This window comes from Drosophila arizonae, chromosome X, assembly GCF_054131065.1.
Source record: "Drosophila arizonae isolate 15081-1271.41 chromosome X, UAZ_ARI_1.0, whole genome shotgun sequence".
NCBI lineage: Eukaryota > Metazoa > Arthropoda > Insecta > Diptera > Drosophilidae > Drosophila > Drosophila arizonae.
In genome coordinates, this window is record NC_142927.1 from 15158403 (window position 1) to 15176149 (window position 17747).

Genomic DNA, 17747 nt, shown 5'->3' on the forward strand with positions numbered 1-17747 from the left:
TTTCAATTTCGATGTATTTAAAAATATAAATAAAATACCAAACTCATTTAATAAAATATAAAAATATTTTGAAACAATTAAAAAAGTTTACATCAGTTGCACCGATCGGGATTCGAACCGCGACTTCTCGATCGAGCGTCATGCAGCTAACACACTACGCCACCCCACTCCTGCTAGTGGCGCTGGCAAAACTCAAATAGATTCACTGCTGCTGCGCCATCTACCAAAACTAAACGAAACTAACAGCTGATGTTTTTGTTGTAGCTGCTGCATGTGCGTTTGTTAATTGGCCAAATATTTGATTATTTTTTATCAATTTTTGACTGAACGGAATTTAATGAAACTTTCAGCATATGATCTACATATTATATTGAATATTTGAGAAATTTAAAAAAAAGAAAAATCATTCACAATTAGCTATAGTGGCATCTGATTTGAACTTGAATGTTTTTATTCGATAAAAACATAACGGGATGATTTATCGAATTTTAAAAGCAAACTCGACGTCCGCGCTGTATATACGGTCATTTAGCTCTTATATCTTCGGAAATCGACGCGTTCAAACATACGGACAGACGGACAGACGGACGGACGGACAGACGGACAGACAGACAAACGGACAGGGCCAAATCGACTCAGCTCGTCGCCCTGATCAAGAATATATATACTTTGTGGGGTCTGCCACGCCTCCTTCTGCCTGTTACATACATTTCAACAAAACCATTATACCCTGATTTCCCATTTTCAATGGGTTCAGGGTAGTGCTGCAAAAGAATCGATATTCCGTAATATCGATATCCACGATATTTTCAGAGAAAAAGATCGATAAAAACGATATATCGAACACTTCTTTTAAATGTTAATTTTCTTGCTTAGAAGCTATTATAATATTTATATTAATTATGACTTCTTAATGGATAAAATGGCAACCATTTCAAGATTAAAATAAAAGCAACAGCATCAAACAAAAACAAATTTATTCAACCAAACCAAATTATTTTTCATTAACTTAAACCTAAAACAGCAATTCATTAAAGCTCAAATTCACTATGCTCCTTAAAATTATATTATAATAATAACAAAAACAATTGCCTCCATGGCAGTTTGAAAAAAAAAAAGAAATTAAGACAAAACCCATTGGTTTTTATTAAAAAAAAAAAAAAATAGTTTGTTTACTGTTTCCGGTTTTAATGACGCCCTTCTGGAATTAGCAATCATTCCCGCTTTGCTAAACATCCTCTCGCTCTCAGAGGACGTTGCCTCATATTTTTTATTTACGAAGTGCAAAATGCTACCGGACTTGGGTGCCAATTCACTCTCTTGCAGCGATGGATGCATGCGTGTTAAGTGATTTTTAAGGCTTTTGGTATTTCCACTTGTTTTGCAGACCTTAAAGCAATTTCTGCACACCGCACAACCATCCTTTCCTTTTTCAAAATATTTCCACACTTCGGATTTTTTTGGGGCTCCCACGGTCTTATTTTCTTCATCGGAGTCCACCCTCGCCGCGCTTAAAACACACAAGCTATGACTCCAAGCTTTTCCAATAGGATATATCAATTGTACTTACGTTTTCTTTCCAAAAACTGATCCATTTTTTTCTTTCTATTGCAATTAAATTAAATCAATCAATTTGTATACAATTTAGCAAAATTAAATAAATACGCTTCTTACACAGTTAAAACCAACGCCAAGAATAACCATTTTTTTTTTCTTCGATATATCGATACTAAGAAACCCATATCGATCTTTTGCCAAAATTCGAAAATATCGATTATAACGATTCCGATCCGATATTTTTGTAGCACTATCTGGAACTCGCTTGATTGGGAGAAGCAGTAATGTAATTATCTATTATAGAGCTAAATTATGATATTATATTATATTAGAAATGTGTCCCTCTCTCTCTTTATCTCTCTTTATCTCTCTCTCTCTCTCTCTCTTTTTGCTTTTCCCAACTAACTTTGGTCATCTACCCTCTCTGCTTGCAGGCCTATCCGAACCGTGACATTACGAATATTGTGGAATCGTCGCACTACCAGAAGATCGGCGGCTGGTGTCGCCAGGGCTCTTTGAATGCGGCCAAGTGCAAGGGCGCCCATCGCTGGATCAAGCCGTTCCGCTGCCTGGGTAAGTCCGAATCGATTAAGCTCTGAGCGCCACGCGACCAATGTGAACCATTTGCTTTTCCATAACCAAAAACCACCAAATCGAAATCGAAATGAAAACCAAAACCAAAACCAAAACCGAAACGAAAACGAAAATGAAAATGAAAATGGATATGAAAATTGAAAACCAACCGACAATGCTGCGACAATCTCGTTTGGCTTCAGAAGGACCATTCCAATCGGACGCACTGCTGGTGCCCGAGGGCTGCCTCTTCGACCACATACACAACGCGTCGCGCTGCTGGCCCTTCGTACGATGGAACCAGACTGGAGCCGCCGCCTGCCAGGAGCGCGGCATGCAGATGCGCAGCTTTGCCATGCTCCTGCCCTGCGGCATTTCCCTCTTCTCGGGCGTCGAGTTCGTCTGCTGCCCCAAGCACTTCAAAAGTAAGTGGCGCTGCTGTACACAGCTGAGCCCACGCACACACGCACACCCACACACACACACCCACACACGCACACACACTCTCATGCTCATGCTGAACTTTCGATTTGCTTTCCAGCCGATGAGATACGCGTGAAGAAGACCGATATTCCCGTCATGCCGCCGGCACAGCTGAACAATGCCAACGTGGAGCTGAGCGTGAATGAGGAGGATGAGAGCAACGACTCGAACTACTCGAAGGACGCCAACGACGACGAGCTGGACGACGAGGACGATCTGATGGGCGATGACGAGGAGGACGAAATGGTCGCCGATGAGGCAGCCGCCGGCGGCGGCACCGGCTCCAACACCGGCTCTGGCTCTGGCTCTGGCACTGGCACTGGCACCGGCACAGCCAGCGATGCCAACAGCAGCGGCCTGGACGACATCAATGCCGAGTACGACAGCGGCGAGGACAGCGACATCTACGAGGAGGACGGCGCCGGCTCGGACAGCGATGTGGCCGGCATTGCCGACTCCTGGGACCCCAATGGCAGCTCCAGTGGCGCCAAGCCCTCGCTCAAGTCCCAGGCCCCCATCCCCCTGATGTCCTCCTCGCCCGCCAGCCTGACCGTCGCCGAGCAAGTGGGCAGCAAGCCGTCCATCTCGAAGCCGGAGCCGGTGACTGGTACGCCGCAATTGTCGGCAGCTGCCGCCGCTGCCGCCGCCGCTGCTGCCGCTGCGGCAGGAGTTGGCGCACCACCGTCGACCGCTCAGCCCACCTCCGATCCGTACTTCACGCACTTCGACCCGCACTACGAGCACCAGAGCTACAAAGTAAGTCAGAAAGTAAGTGTTTACGTTGAGGGCGCAGGTTTATTTATCAAACAAAAAACAAAACATATTCTAAACAAAGGAAGCCCAACAGCGCCTTGAGGAATCGCACCGCGAGAAGGTCACACGTGTCATGAAGGACTGGTCGGATCTCGAGGAGAAATACCAGGACATGCGCCTGGCCGATCCGAAGGCAGCGCAAAGCTTCAAACAGCGTATGACGGCACGTTTCCAGGTTTGTGCCCAACTGCCACCAGCCCGTTCATCTACCCCGCCCCCCACCACCCTTCCCCCTAACCACCAGCCACCAGCCACCAGCCCTATCCCTAGCCCAAGCCCAATGTGAGCCCCGTTGAGTCCCCAAACCAAGTCCAGCCTAACCTCTCATAGTTCCATTGTGTATTCTTTTTATGGCTATCTCTCTCTGTCTCTGTCTCTATATCTATCTCTGTCTCACGCACTAACTCACTCTATCTCTATTCGAAACCAACTTTGTACATATGTGTGTGAGAGTGTGCTTGTGTGTGTGTGCGTCTCATTGTGTTTGTCTTTGGGGAGAAGTGGCACAGTTGTTCAGTTGGCAACAGCCTGGCACCGCCTGGGCACCGCCTCCCCAGCCGCAGCTCTACACTTGTGCTATAAACAAAATCATTTCCATTATCATTCTAGTTAGTTTATAATTTGCCGCACCATAACAATGCACCTGCTTATGCACCCTATGTGTTCATTTCTATAATTTCCTGCTCGATTTTTCAGTTCTGTTTCATATATGCATATATGTATGTCTGTTTGTGTGTAGTCATGTAATTCCTACTCTCTCTCTGTGTGTGTATCCATGTATGGCAAATGGGAGCGAAAGAGGCATCAGATTGTAATCATACGAGTATAACAATAACAGTAACAATCGCATCAATGATGTGCAAGATAGATAACTCAAGCAACAGCTCAACACCGTCACAAAGTACAGCTCCGACTCGAGAGCTGCTCACACGTAGTTCAAACCGATTGGCTTTAAACGCGCTGAACTCGTGTAGTCCTTAGCTAACGACGCTCTTTTCATTTCATCTCAATTAGCGCTTAACTAACCAACCAGCTCAGCAAATAGCTCTACACAGACACGCACACGTACACACACAGTTACACCTACAGCTACACCTACTTGATCTGCCTCTCCCTCTTTTTGTGGGTGCATATCTGGCTTTAATCAAAATGCTGCTTTAAATCAATGCATACATAAAAGATATATCTAGCTATACATATATATATACATCTATCCAGCTATATATCCGTCATATGAATTGCCTTTATCTAGTCATGTAAACATGCCTCTACCTACATATACAGCAATCATATTAATCCACATACATACCTCAATTCAATAATCGCAAGCATTTCTCCAGCTCGCTCTGTCGTTCTCTATTTCTCTAACTCTCTCTCCGTCTCTGTACTTATGCTTAACTGGGCCTTAAATCTCTTACTCTGTTGCAAGCATAGAAATTCCATCATTTCACATTATTAAGGAATAAATTGATGAACATTAGTCTGTTAAAGTATTAATATTACTACATGCCTGGTATTTGGCATACGATGGTATTAAAAGTCTTTATACAAAGCAAACTTCTATAAAAGTCGTAAGGCGAGCCAATTATGACTGCAATAAAATTCAATTTGAAATTGAAATGCAATTGAAAAGAGAGCAGCTATAGAGCTATAGGAACTGCTAGAAACATTCACAGTGGGAAACTCTTTGTAAACTTTGGCTGTATATTTGGCATTCCATTTCGCATTCCAGCTCATTGGCAATTTCCACATATTTTCGTGGCACTCAGCGCACGAGCACAATCACGTCCCAACACTCACCCACCCACACACACACACACACCACACACACCCACACACACACACACAGTACTAACACAAGTTATAGCCATTGAAATAGTAGCGAAACGTAACTGTACTGTAATGAAGTGAAAGCGAAAGCGAATTTGCAATCGAAATTGATATCGATATTGCTATCGATCGAGCTATCGAAACTATCCAAAGTTTTCAATTCCAACATCGTGCTGATAATCTTTCTCTCTTGGTGTGCAATACGTCTTTATATGGGAATGTAATTTTAGACTTCTGTTCAGGCACTCGAGGAGGAAGGCAACGCCGAGAAGCACCAACTGGCCGCCATGCACCAGCAGCGCGTCCTCGCCCACATCAATCAGCGCAAGCGCGAGGCCATGACCTGCTACACGGAGGCCCTCACGGAGCAGCCCCCAAATGTGAGTATCCCGCCAGCGCAAGCGGAGGAGTCGAGCTGTGATGAAATGTCTCCTTCTGTCTTCCAGGCCCATCATGTGGAGAAGTGTCTGCAGAAGCTGTTGCGCGCCTTGCACAAGGATCGGGCCCATGCCCTGGCCCACTATCGCCATCTGTTGAACTCGGGCGGCCCCGGCGGACTGGAGGCAGCCGCGTCGGAGCGACCACGCACCCTGGAGCGTCTCATTGATATCGATCGGGCGGTCAATCAGTCGATGACCATGCTGAAGCGCTACCCGGAGCTCTCGGCCAAGATCGCCCAGCTGATGAACGATTACATATTGGCGCTGCGCAGCAAGGACGACATTCCCGGCTCGTCGCTGGGCATGAGCGAGGAGGCGGAGGCGGGCATACTGGACAAATACCGCATCGAGATCGAGCGCAAGGTGGCCGAGAAGGAGCGCCTGCGCCTCGCCGAGAAGCAGCGCAAGGAGCAGCGCGCCGCCGAGCGCGAGAAGCTACGCGAGGACAAGATGCGCATGGAAGCCAAGAAGGTCGACGACATGCTCAAGTCGCAGGCGGCCGAGCAGCAGCAGCAGCAGCAGATGTCCCAGCAGCAGCAGCAGCAACAACAGCAGCAGCAACAGCTATCGCCGCAGCAGCAATACCAGCAGCAGCAGGAGAGGAGCAAGGATCTGAAGGGAGCCGCTGGCCTGGTGACCGTGCCCAATCTGAATCTCGACACAACCAAGAGCGACAAGGACTTGGCCGATGCCGAGTACGCTGAGGCTACAGTCAGGTGGGTTAACTCCTTTCTCAGCTTCGTCATATATTCGTGCGCCTCTATAACGCATCCTCGTTTCTCCTCCTGCAGCAGCACCAAGGTGCAGACCGTGTTGCCAACGGTGGACGACGACGCCGTGCAGCGTGCGGTTGAGGATGTGGCCGCCGCAGTGGCCCACCAGGAGGCCGAGCCGCAGGTGCAGCACTTCATGACCCACGATCTGGGCCACCGCGAATCGGTATTTCAACTGCGGCGACCTCATCTCGTGCCGCATCTGCCTAAAGCCTATCCTCTCTCGTTCTCTTTGCAGAGCTTCTCGCTGCGTCGCGAGTTTGCGCACGCGCACGCGGCCAAGGAGGGGCGCAATGTCTACTTTACGCTCTCGTTCGCTGGCATCGCCCTAATGGCTGCTGTATTTGTGGGCGTGGCCGTTGCCAAGTGGCGAACATCACGCTCGCCGCACGCCCAGGGCTTCATTGAAGTGGATCAGGTATTGGCGGTGGCCAGAAGTCGCTGAGAGAGTGGGAAGGAGAGAGAGAGGGAGAGAGAGAGAGAGAGAGAGGCATATAAGATGTATATAATATGAATTCCATTAGTATGTGCTTTAGCAAGGCACACCTCTCTCTCTCTCTCTCTCTCTCTCTCTCTCTCTCTTTTACTTTCTCTTCTTACTTTCCAACACATATTCATACCTTTCTCTTTCTCTTTCGCACCCACAGAATGTGACCACACACCATCCCATCGTACAAGAGGAGAAGATCGTGCCCAATATGCAGATCAACGGGTACGAGAATCCGACCTACAAATATTTCGAAGTGAAAGAGTAAACACCTAGAGCAAGCAGGAGAAGAATAATTCAATGAAAATAATAACAAATAAAAACACAATAAGAACAAAAAGCATGCACCTAAGAAAAGCAACAACAATCAGCAAAAGCATGGCACATCACTAACAAATAAAAAACAAAAACAAAAAATGCAAAGAAAAAGAAAACAAAATACAACAAATTAAATGATATTAAAAATAAACAAAATACAACAATTTTTTTTTTTTTTTCGTCTAAAGGACCGCAGTTCCGCAACGTACGTGAAATGTAATGCATCTATATATTAAATTAATGAAAGGCAAGAATATAAAGCAAGCAATTAAATTTAAGTATTTAAATGTTTAAACAAAAAGAAAAACAAAATATAAAAGCAAAGCAAACGCAAATGCAAACGCAAAAAAAAAAAACATGCAAGCCCTTTCAAGCTCTCCCCTTTCTCATACTCTGAACGTAAATGAAAATGCTTCATATGACATGCAAAATGTAACACAAGGAAAACAAGGCAGACAGCTAAGCAAAATGGGCCAAGGAAAAGCCCACACACACTCACACACATTCACACAGAGAAATTGTATGAAAATTGTTTCGTACTGCATTGCTCTTGTTTAGAAAAAGTATTAAAAACGCAACAGGCAAACAATATCAAGTGAATTTAATCTAAAATTTAAAGCTCACACATACATATTCACACACACACACACACTGATACACACATAAAGCTTTCAAAAGTCAAACAATTGAATTGCAGCATATAAAACAATTTGATATATAGATATTGATATATACAGAGCAAGTCCATAAAATCTAACAAATAAACACACACACACACACATACACAGACAGATAAGTAAAACGGCGTTGCATACTTTGCGGCGTCCACAAAAATTAAGAGAAATTTATGAATAAAAAAAAAACAAAACAAAACTATATAAATTTATTGAGCAAAGCAAATAAGCAACTGCGCCGCTTGCCTATTTAGTAGTTGCTAAAGAAATTAAAATGCATTAAGCAAAAGCAAGGCAAATACGTAAGCACACACACACAAGCACCCACACACACACACACATACACACAGAGCGAGACAGACATATGTGAACCTAAGAGCTACCTACGCGTACTAATCTCTATATATAAACATATATATATCCATATATATATATATATATATATATATACATATATGTATGTATGTATTTAAGCATATATATGCACACATATACAGCTATATATATGGTAAACAAAATTATATATATATATATATATATATATATATGTACGTATATATATACATATATACAATATATATTTAAACGCAAATGCAAAATGTCCATAAATGTATTTATGTATCTATACACAACACCCAAATAAAAAGAATATTTAATAAAAACTCAGCTATTAAGGCAAGCCACAAACGCAAAACAAAGCAAGAAAAGAAAAGAAATGAATAAAACAAATAAAAAATAATTTACAAAAACAAAGCTAAATGCAAAAGTTCTTTTCAGAGATATTTCTCAAGATTTTGTTGTGTTTGTTTTTGTATTTAGCTTTTGTTCCTTTCAGCACACACACACACACACTCACTCACTTGCAGCTGGCAACTTTGTTCATAATGATATTGTTAAATTAGACAAATCATTGAGCTGACATTATTCGGCCAAGTGTTTGCACAGCGAACGACTTGGCCAACAGCGAGTGCACTTATGCTGCATATTGTCAGGGCTCGCTCAGCTCGGCGCACTGTACTTGAGATCGATTGCAAAACAAGAAATATATACCATATATGTAGAGGGCTGCATGATCAAAGCAATTGACAGTGGGACAGATAGGCAGAGCTGCAGCGATAAACCGAATAGAAATTGCTAGTTTAATTTCTCAACTCGATTGCTTGGCAAATATTGGACAAGTGTATGGCCAAATGCTTGATTCGAGGCGTTCTGTTATTTAATAACACACACACAGACACACACACACACATAGTATATATATATATACATCCGAGCAGATCCAATTTATATAAATGTAATTTGTAGTACATTTTTTGCTATAAACCAAAGTTTGTAACTTTATTTGTATACCTACATATATACGATTTATATATGTACATGTATATGTTTATATATATATTTATATAAATATATATATACATATATATGGCAAACGCATAAGCAACATTTCAATTACATTCAATCCATTCATTTGATTTGTCATAGAATTTCTAGTTTCTTCTGTCTTGTCTCATTTGCATTTCTCAGGCATCGGCCACGCCCTCACTCTAACCCAAAATCATATTGCTGTGACACCCACATGTTCATAACCTCTTCAGCTAATGCAAACAATGCTTCAGGGCATAAAATACATACATATATAGATACTAGTAAAGCTTTTCTAGGCTCCAAGCAAAACCAAAAATCAAATTGTTTGTTCCCCATTTATTTTGCTATACATCAAGGCATACCCACATCAATGAATATATATATATATATATATATGAATCTATCATACTCAATCGCAAATGCAAAACGTGAGCCGTCAAGACAGTCAAGCCAACATTATGAAAGCTGCAGTTAAAAGACCCTCACACACACACGTATATATACGCGCACATTTACACAAACAGATTGCATTAGAGTATTACAATATATATATTTCAAAAGACACCTTCACACACACATACACACATACATACACACAAAATAAATAAAAAAAAAAAAGAAAAGAAAACCAAATCTAACTAGTCAAAGCTTGAATATTTTTTAATTTATTCATTAATATTTAAAAATGACACATATATAAATATATATATACTTATATATATATATATATATCTATATATATATATATATAGCAAAAAAAAAAAAAAAAAACAATTGATATTTACACTTAGTGAAGCAAAACAAAAAAGGAAAAGAAAACGAGAAGAGAAAAACAAAATATGAAAGCAAAAATGCAAATGTGTAAGAAATAAACCCCGTCCTGCGTAAATAAAATTAAACATAAAAATAAAAATATCATAAATGAAGAAAATTTACACAAAAACTTAAAAGCAAAACATTAACAAATTACAAAAAGAAAAACAAAAAAAAAAAAAAAAAAAAAAAAAAAATTGAACACAAATATAAGAAAATGTGTAATAAGTCGCATGTGTTTTTGTCGTAGTCTCATCATAAAAAAAAAACAAAATAAAAGAAAATACAAAAACAAAAAAATAATAAACATACAAAATGTGTAATTCTTTTTGTCAACTATGATTTTTGCATAGGTTCGAAAAAAAAAAAAAAAAAACAAACAAACAAAACAAAACAAAAAATACAAAAGCAAAAGCAAAAACAAAATGAATAAAAATTTAAATATATTAAATGTACTCAAGACAATTGTAATTGCAACAATAATTGTACGCTATATATATTATTATTAATGTGGAAAGTGTAAACAATGCGCCATGCAGCTGAATTCAAACATTTGGAAGCTCCAACTCTTGTCAGACAGCCAGAACGACAGCAAGACAGACATCAGACATCCGACATCCGACATCAGACAGAAAGCAGCACAGGCAGTCAGGTCGAGTCAGATCGAGTCGGGTCGGCGGGGGTATACCCTGTACAGATTGACAGAAGTATGCATAAAAATTGTAAAATGTTTCACCAAAAAAAAAACAAAAAACAAAAACAAAAGGCAAAAAAAACAAACATAAAACGTAAGCAAAAACAAAAACCAAATAAAAGAAACAAAAAATGCAAAAAAAAAAAAACAAAAACAAACAAAAACAGAATGGCAAACAAAACAATTTTCATTGTATAATCATATAATTTAATTTTGAATTTTTGTGTTCTTTTTCGAAATATTTTGCATAAATAAAATAAAATAACAGAAAAACTAACTTTGCCCAAAAAAGCGTAACATGTATCTGTCTCTCTCTCTCTCTCTCTCTCTCTCTTACTCTTTTGCTGTCTCACTCACTCTTTTGCTGTTTTCTTTTTGGAGATAAAGTTGATTTGGAAGTGATTTCTGAATTTCCTGTTCAGTACGTAATATTTGATATATGTATATATAAACAAATTTCTGATATAATTATCGCAGCGGATAGCAGAATGCGTTTGGAGTACGAAAAGTAAAGACAGATGGATTATGTAATACAAACTGTGCCCGAGTCGCTAGTCTGACGGAGCAAAGCAAGAAAAAAGCATTGAAAATCAAATTCACATTTCATTTGGATTATCCAACTCGAGGCTTATTGCCAAATGAAGGTCGAGTAATCGACGCTCAGCCCAGAGCTGCCCTGCGTGATTCGTCTATCGAACAGGAATTGCTATACTCGCTCATGTTGCGAAGCTGGAGTAGATTGGTTTTCATACTTTTTTGTCCCTTTTGAAATGAGGCCACAGCGGATTAGTCTTCGGCAATGTTCGCTCTAGCGGTTTCCTACAGATTGACCTTATTTGGAAAAACCACGCACAATTAAAGATATGACGAGAGAGAAAAGAGTTTTACTCCATGAAACGTATTATTATTTTATAATGGGGATACAATTGGTTTTAATTTACGGTCTTTGAGCTTCCCAAGTTGAGCTCGTCTTCATATATTAAATAATTTGAAATCGAGGAATACATCAATGGTGTAAAAAAATAATTACAAATTTGTTAATTTTTTTATTTATTTAAATTTTTTTTAAAGTATTATTAAGTTAACAATATTACATAGTATATTAGCTAAAGTATAATGAACTTTTAAAAAGTAAGTATGCCATTTTTAATGAATCATGAGACACGGATCTGGGAGAAGGGGGAGTACATTAGCGCTTGCTCGGTGGGAGTACATTAGCGCTCTGCTCGCACTTTATAAATTGTTTATTAACAGTTAAACTAATGCTCAAATGCAGCTACAGTTAAGTACAACGAGATGATGAGTTGAAAGTTTATATATATATAATATAAGTATAATCGATATAATCAAGTCTACAGTTGCCAGTGCTTAATTATATATGTATTTACATTAACTTTAATCTCCAATAAATGTATAAACATATATAATGCTCAATTGTACAATAGGTCACTTCGATATGCCGTTAGAATTTGAGGCGCGCTCATCTATAGGCAGGCTCCACTGTTGTGAGTCTTGCTCTTTGAAGTGGCATTTGGATTGTGTCCTTCATATCTGTTCATTGGTTTGATTGCGCAACTCTAGAGCGAGAGAGACAAACGCACAAAGAAAGACACAGAGAGAGTGTGTGAGAGAGAGAGAGAGTTGTGCAGAGCTGTAGTGCTGTATAGTAGGCCACTTATTGGGCGATTTCTATGCCGCAACGCTTGCGTTGATTATGATGTGTGCTCATTATGAGTTTCAACTTGGAGTGCGCGAACAAGCCTTTACAATAAATCACTTGAAACTGTATGGGTATATACGTGAAATCAATGTAAAGCACTTCAGTCTATCAAGTGTCCAAAGCATGGAAATTGACGTACATTTTGATATATGAGCCAAACGACAAGCGCAGCAACCAATTGCCGAGCCCAGCCCGATCCAGCTCGGCTCGCCTCCCCCCACGGCCCACGGCCCACGGCCCACGGCCCACGGCCCACGGCCCACGCCCACCCACTCGAGCTAAACACACAAATGATCGATGTGCCAGCAGCTATGCACAATGTGGAGCACGGCATAGACACCGATAAAGATCACGACTCTACCCCGAAAGTGCAGCGTGATAAATGCTGCATTTATGTGTGTATGTAGTAGAACATAGCGAGTGCCGTGTTTATTTATTCTACATTATTCGAATCGACTTCGAGTTGAATAACTTTATTCAACAGTAACAAATGAGTAGGTGTTTGTTATTTGCTTGCCACAAAAGTTTACTTATTTGAAAACATTGGAATAATACTATTAATAGAAATAATTGTAATAGATGTAATATCAGTAGCAGAAAGAGTAGTATTAATATTAGAAGAAGTAATTGTAGTAGACATAGTAGTAGGGTGGGATGGGGTTACGAAAACAAGGCAACGCTACGTTGCTCGTCTAGAGACTTTCAATAGCAATCCTTGTCACTGGTAATTCAAGTTGACACACAGCCTCCACGATCGGCCCCACTGGATAGCGATTGGGCAGCCGACCAATCGTGAACTAATGTGTGCAGCGACTTTAGAAGAAATAGAAAGATAGAACTTACTAAAGTGAAATCTTTGACCGACCCCTGACTTCGAAAAATACACGATTTCTGAAATGTTTGCCCCTGGGCTGACAGCTGTCGCATTCTAGGACCTCAGTAAGCAGGAGTGACATCCTGCGGAAATGGCTCCTAGGTCAATGCTGCAGCTGCCTCCGTCCCGTTAAAACCCTGGCAGGCCTCCAAGTACGTTCGAAGATCGTCACCAACTGATTCTTCATTGGTGGTACAGGTTTAAGTTGATATATATCCTTAATTTGTGCAAGATCCTGGCTCTGAACATTGGCTCCCATAAGGACCAAAGTCAACCCTCGCATGGCCTCCCTGCTATGCACAGATAACCATGAGGATTGTTTGAGTAACTGTACACCCGATCTAAGATAGCGGCTTGGAGTCGGGACCCCTTAAAATGGAATTTAGAAAGACCCCAACAACCAAAAAAACAATCAGTGGAACACCACTGGAAGAGAGCGAGGCCCGTTTCACGGACCCACGGCTGGGCTTTGGCAAAAGCTCAAAAATGCAAAGGAGCCCTGTAGCGCAGGCGCCAAGAAGTGTGGAGGAAACTCCAAAAACCGCTGCCGCTGAAGTAGGTGTCCCAAACACTGTTGCAGAGGCGGTAATCTCTCCAAGGCATGAGTACATGTTGAAACTCCGGGCCGAGGAAGAGGATGCCATTCTAAAATGTCGCCAGGCGCTGCGGCGCATAAAGACCGCTGTCGCTAAACAAAAAAACATCAGTCTGGATGTTAAAAGCGGGGTATCCGACCTAGACGAACTACTCGATATCCTAGGACACTGTAGGAACTCCTGGAAGAAACTGGAAGCTGAAGCAACTAAGCAGAAGCAATTAGAGCCAGCAGCAGAGGCACGGATCTTGGAAACGGTGGAAACACCTACCATTCAAAAGAGACAAGCCCCTAGCCCCCTAGAGTCTGAGTCCGGCAAAAAACTTTGCAAGGGACAACAGAACTTGTGGCAAAAAGTCACCAGAAAAGGGACTTTGAAACAAAGAGCGGAAAAGACTACTTCGGCACCCGCAGAAAAGCCGAAAGTAGTAAAACAACCAGCAAAAAAAGAGAAGAAGAAACCTCCCCGTTCAGAAGCAGTCCTCATAAAACCTGAAAGTGGACAAAGCTACGTAGATGTTTTACGAAACATACGCAGCACAATCCAACAGGACGAAAAGGCAAACGTGAGAGGCATAAGGAAAACCCGATCCGGGGCACTCCTTGTAGAACTGAGCAGAGGGGAAAAGTTACATCCAGAACTAGTTGAAAAACTAAAGGCTACCGTTAAAAAAACAGCCACGGTAGCCGAGTTAAAGCCTACAGCGACAGTGGAGATCCGAGATCTAGACTCACTAACTGTAGAGTCTGAGGTGGCTGAGGCAGTGCGACAAGTCCTTGATAATTCATCAGTGGACTTGCGCATAAAAGTCACTGCCCCAAACAGTCGAGAGCAAGTAAGGGCCTTTGTAACTTTAGAAAGCCAATTAGCGGAGACGTTGCTGAGCTCAGACATTAAAATTGGTTTTGTCAGGGCTAGGCCCAGGATGTGTCAACCCATCCGCAGATGCTACAGATGCTTCGGGGTCGGCCATCTGCAGACCAACTGCACAGGACCGGACAGAAGTGGTGGTGGCATCTGCATTAGATGTGGTGAATCAGGTCACAAGATGAAAGACTGCAAAAAACCACCAAAATGCTGCATTTGCACGGATGCGGGGCGTACTTCTGTCGATCACATGCCGGGATCGCAGAAATGCCCAAGCACACGACAAACTACAGCAAAATGTTGAAAATTCTCCAAGGTAATCTACACCGGAGCAAAACGGCAGATGCACTTTTGACACAGATAGTAGCAGAACATGCTATAGATGTAGTGATCATCAGTGAGCAATATAAGCGAAAAGAGAACGGAGTTTGGTTAGAGGACGACACCAAGACTGCGGCCATATGGATCCCCAGTAGTAGTGGACAACAGCCACTAGAAAGCAAGATGGGAAACTGCTACGTCTACGCACGCTTCAGAGAAGTCGCAGTAGTCAGTTGCTACCTAACCCCTAGCGATGACATAAGCACCTTCCAGAATAAACTCGATGCAATCGAGGATCTCCTCGTGGATCGACGGCAGCCCTTCATTGTGGCAGGCGATCTGAATGCACGAGCAGTGGACTGGGGAATGTCGTCTACTAACTCTAGAGGACGAAAAATTATGGATATGGCCGCTAGGTCCGGGTTAGTGGTAGCAAACCGAGGAAGCAGACCTACCTTCCATAGGCCGGGATGTGAAGGCACAATACCTGACGTAACCTTTGGATCCGAACACATCGTAGATCGGATAAAGGACTGGAAGATACTCGATGACTTCACGGGAAGTGATCACGAGTATATATCATATGACTTCCAAAATACCAGTCAGCAAAACCACCCATCATACTCAAGAAAGACTTCTCATAGATGGGACATAAGTAAGGTGGATACAGGCAAACTACTAGCTGAATTAGATAGGCGAGAACGACAGTTCGACGGCACATTGACGTCGAAGCAAGTGGTCGAAAGAAGCCTAACCGCTATGGAAAGAGCGTGTAACGTATCGATGCCAAAAACGCACAGCAAACACGGAGGTAGACGACAGGCGTACTGGTGGAACCACGATATTGCAGAAAAAAGGAAAGTATGCATACAATGTAGAAGAAGGCTAACAAGGGCACGACGCTCTGGAAATTTCACGACGGAAGCGTTAGCAGCCAAGATTGCGAGAAAAGAACTGTCGATTGCTATCACACGCAGTAAGCATGACAAGTGGAAAGAGCTCTGCAAAGATATAAATAAAGACCCTTGGGGACTTGGCTACAAGATAGTCATGAAAAAGCTGAGAAACTACGGAGCAGTGCCAAACGTGGATGATGACACGATGGATCACATAGTGGAAACACTATTTCCAGCACACATCCACGAGGCGCATGAGCGAGCACCCGTAGAGCTCGATGGTTTAGTCCCAGATTTCACCGAGGAAGAACTCAACATTGCAGCTCTCTCCCTGAAGAACAAGAAAGCGCCGGGACCAGATAATATACCGGCAGAAATACTGAAGGTGATAGCATCAGGACGTCCCACTTTTCTACTTAGGATGTATAACGCATGTCTAAAAGAAAGGATATTCCCAGAAGCGTGGAAAGAACAAAGACTGGTGCTCATTAGCAAAGGCAAAGGCGATCCCAATACACCCTCGGCTTATCGCCCATTGTGTATGTTAAACACAGCTGGGAAGCTTTTAGAAAAGCTCATAAGACCTAGACTACTCGCAGCAGTAGAGGCTGCTGGAGGACTTAGCCCTAGGCAACATGGGTTCAGAGCTGGAAAATCCACAATGGGAGCTATCGATGAAGTGGTTCAGGCAGCCAGAGCTACGCAAAGAGGAAATGCATACTCGCGCCCAGTTGTTCTGTTAGCAACGCTGGACGTTAAAAACGCCTTTAATAGTGTAAGGTGGACTGATATGCTTACTTCCTTGGAACACCGCTTCCAGATACCGGAGTACCTCATGAATATGATCAGGAGCTATTTGCAGGATCGAATACTCCTGTACTCCACGCAAACTGGAACAAAACGATACAGAGTAACTGGAGGAGCTGCACAGGGGTCAATCCTGGGACCAGACCTGTGGAATATCAGCTACGACGACATCCTAAGACTGGAAATGCCTGAAGACACCTTCCTTATTGGTTATGCCGATGATATCGCAGCCGTCATTACTGCCAGAAACACCATAGAGGCCCAAAAGAGACTTACCCAAGTCATGATCCGCACACAGACATGGCTCAGCTCTCGAGGATTGGAGCTTGCCACCCATAAAACAGAGTTACTTCTGTTCACGGGGAAGCAGATCCCAACCGAAATAGAGATGCGAGTAAGCGGAAACCTGATAAGGACGCAGAGGACAGTGAACTATCTAGGCGTTAGGCTGGACAGTAAACTTACCTTCTGGGAACAGCTGAAGTATGCCACGCGGAAAACAGCGACAGCAACGGGGTCTCTGAGTAGACTGATGGCAAACGTTGACGGCCCGACGGCAGGAAAACGGAGACTCCTCATGGAAGCGACAAATGCAATACTGCTATATGGCAGTGAAGTATGGGCGGATACCTTAGAGGCGAATGTAAGGCGAAAACCGATGCTAGCTGTGCAACGAAGAGCAGCCTTAAGGATAACATCGGCGTACCGCACAGTCTCCGGGGCGGCCGTGACTGTGATAGCAGCAGTCATACCGGTTGACTTGCTTGCCCAAGAGCGCAAAAAAATATGGAATCTTCGGCAAAGAGGAGAATACTCAGAACATGCGGCAAAGAGCATACGACA

At 42.5% G+C, this 17747-nt stretch overlaps 2 protein-coding genes and 1 long non-coding RNA gene across 19 annotated transcripts in view; 1 reads left to right on the plus strand and 2 right to left on the minus strand.

The window, feature by feature from the left end:
- The window catches only part of Appl (amyloid-beta-like protein), a 70034-nt gene extending 58920 nt beyond the window's left edge, over positions 1 to 11114 (plus strand). For 7 of the 15 annotated variants that reach the window (XM_089475885.1, XM_089475887.1, XM_089475886.1 and 4 more), the window contains exons 4-12: positions 1992 to 2130; positions 2334 to 2555; positions 2672 to 3381; positions 3449 to 3601; positions 5487 to 5636; positions 5703 to 6412; positions 6488 to 6635; positions 6708 to 6887; positions 7117 to 11114. In XM_089475885.1, coding sequence (XP_089332011.1) covers positions 1992 to 2130; positions 2334 to 2555; positions 2672 to 3381; positions 3449 to 3601; positions 5487 to 5636; positions 5703 to 6412; positions 6488 to 6635; positions 6708 to 6887; positions 7117 to 7224 — 2520 coding nt within the window. In that variant the 3' untranslated portion in view covers positions 7225 to 11114. The remainder of the gene's footprint in view (positions 1 to 1991; positions 2131 to 2333; positions 2556 to 2671; positions 3382 to 3448; positions 3602 to 5486; positions 5637 to 5702; positions 6413 to 6487; positions 6636 to 6707; positions 6888 to 7116) is intronic. The other 8 variants (XM_018016694.2, XM_018016693.2, XM_018016692.2 and 5 more) reach the window with 8 other exon arrangements.
- LOC149267940 (uncharacterized) overlaps positions 1 to 17747 on the minus strand; it is a 293596-nt gene that overhangs the window by 64919 nt on the left and 210930 nt on the right. The window lies entirely within an intron of this gene.
- On the minus strand, positions 961 to 1802 carry LOC149267941 (uncharacterized). The gene is made up of 2 exons (XR_016271331.1): positions 1571 to 1802; positions 961 to 1510 (listed from the first exon to the last, which is right to left on the minus strand). It is a non-coding gene; the product is annotated as an uncharacterized LOC149267941 (long non-coding RNA).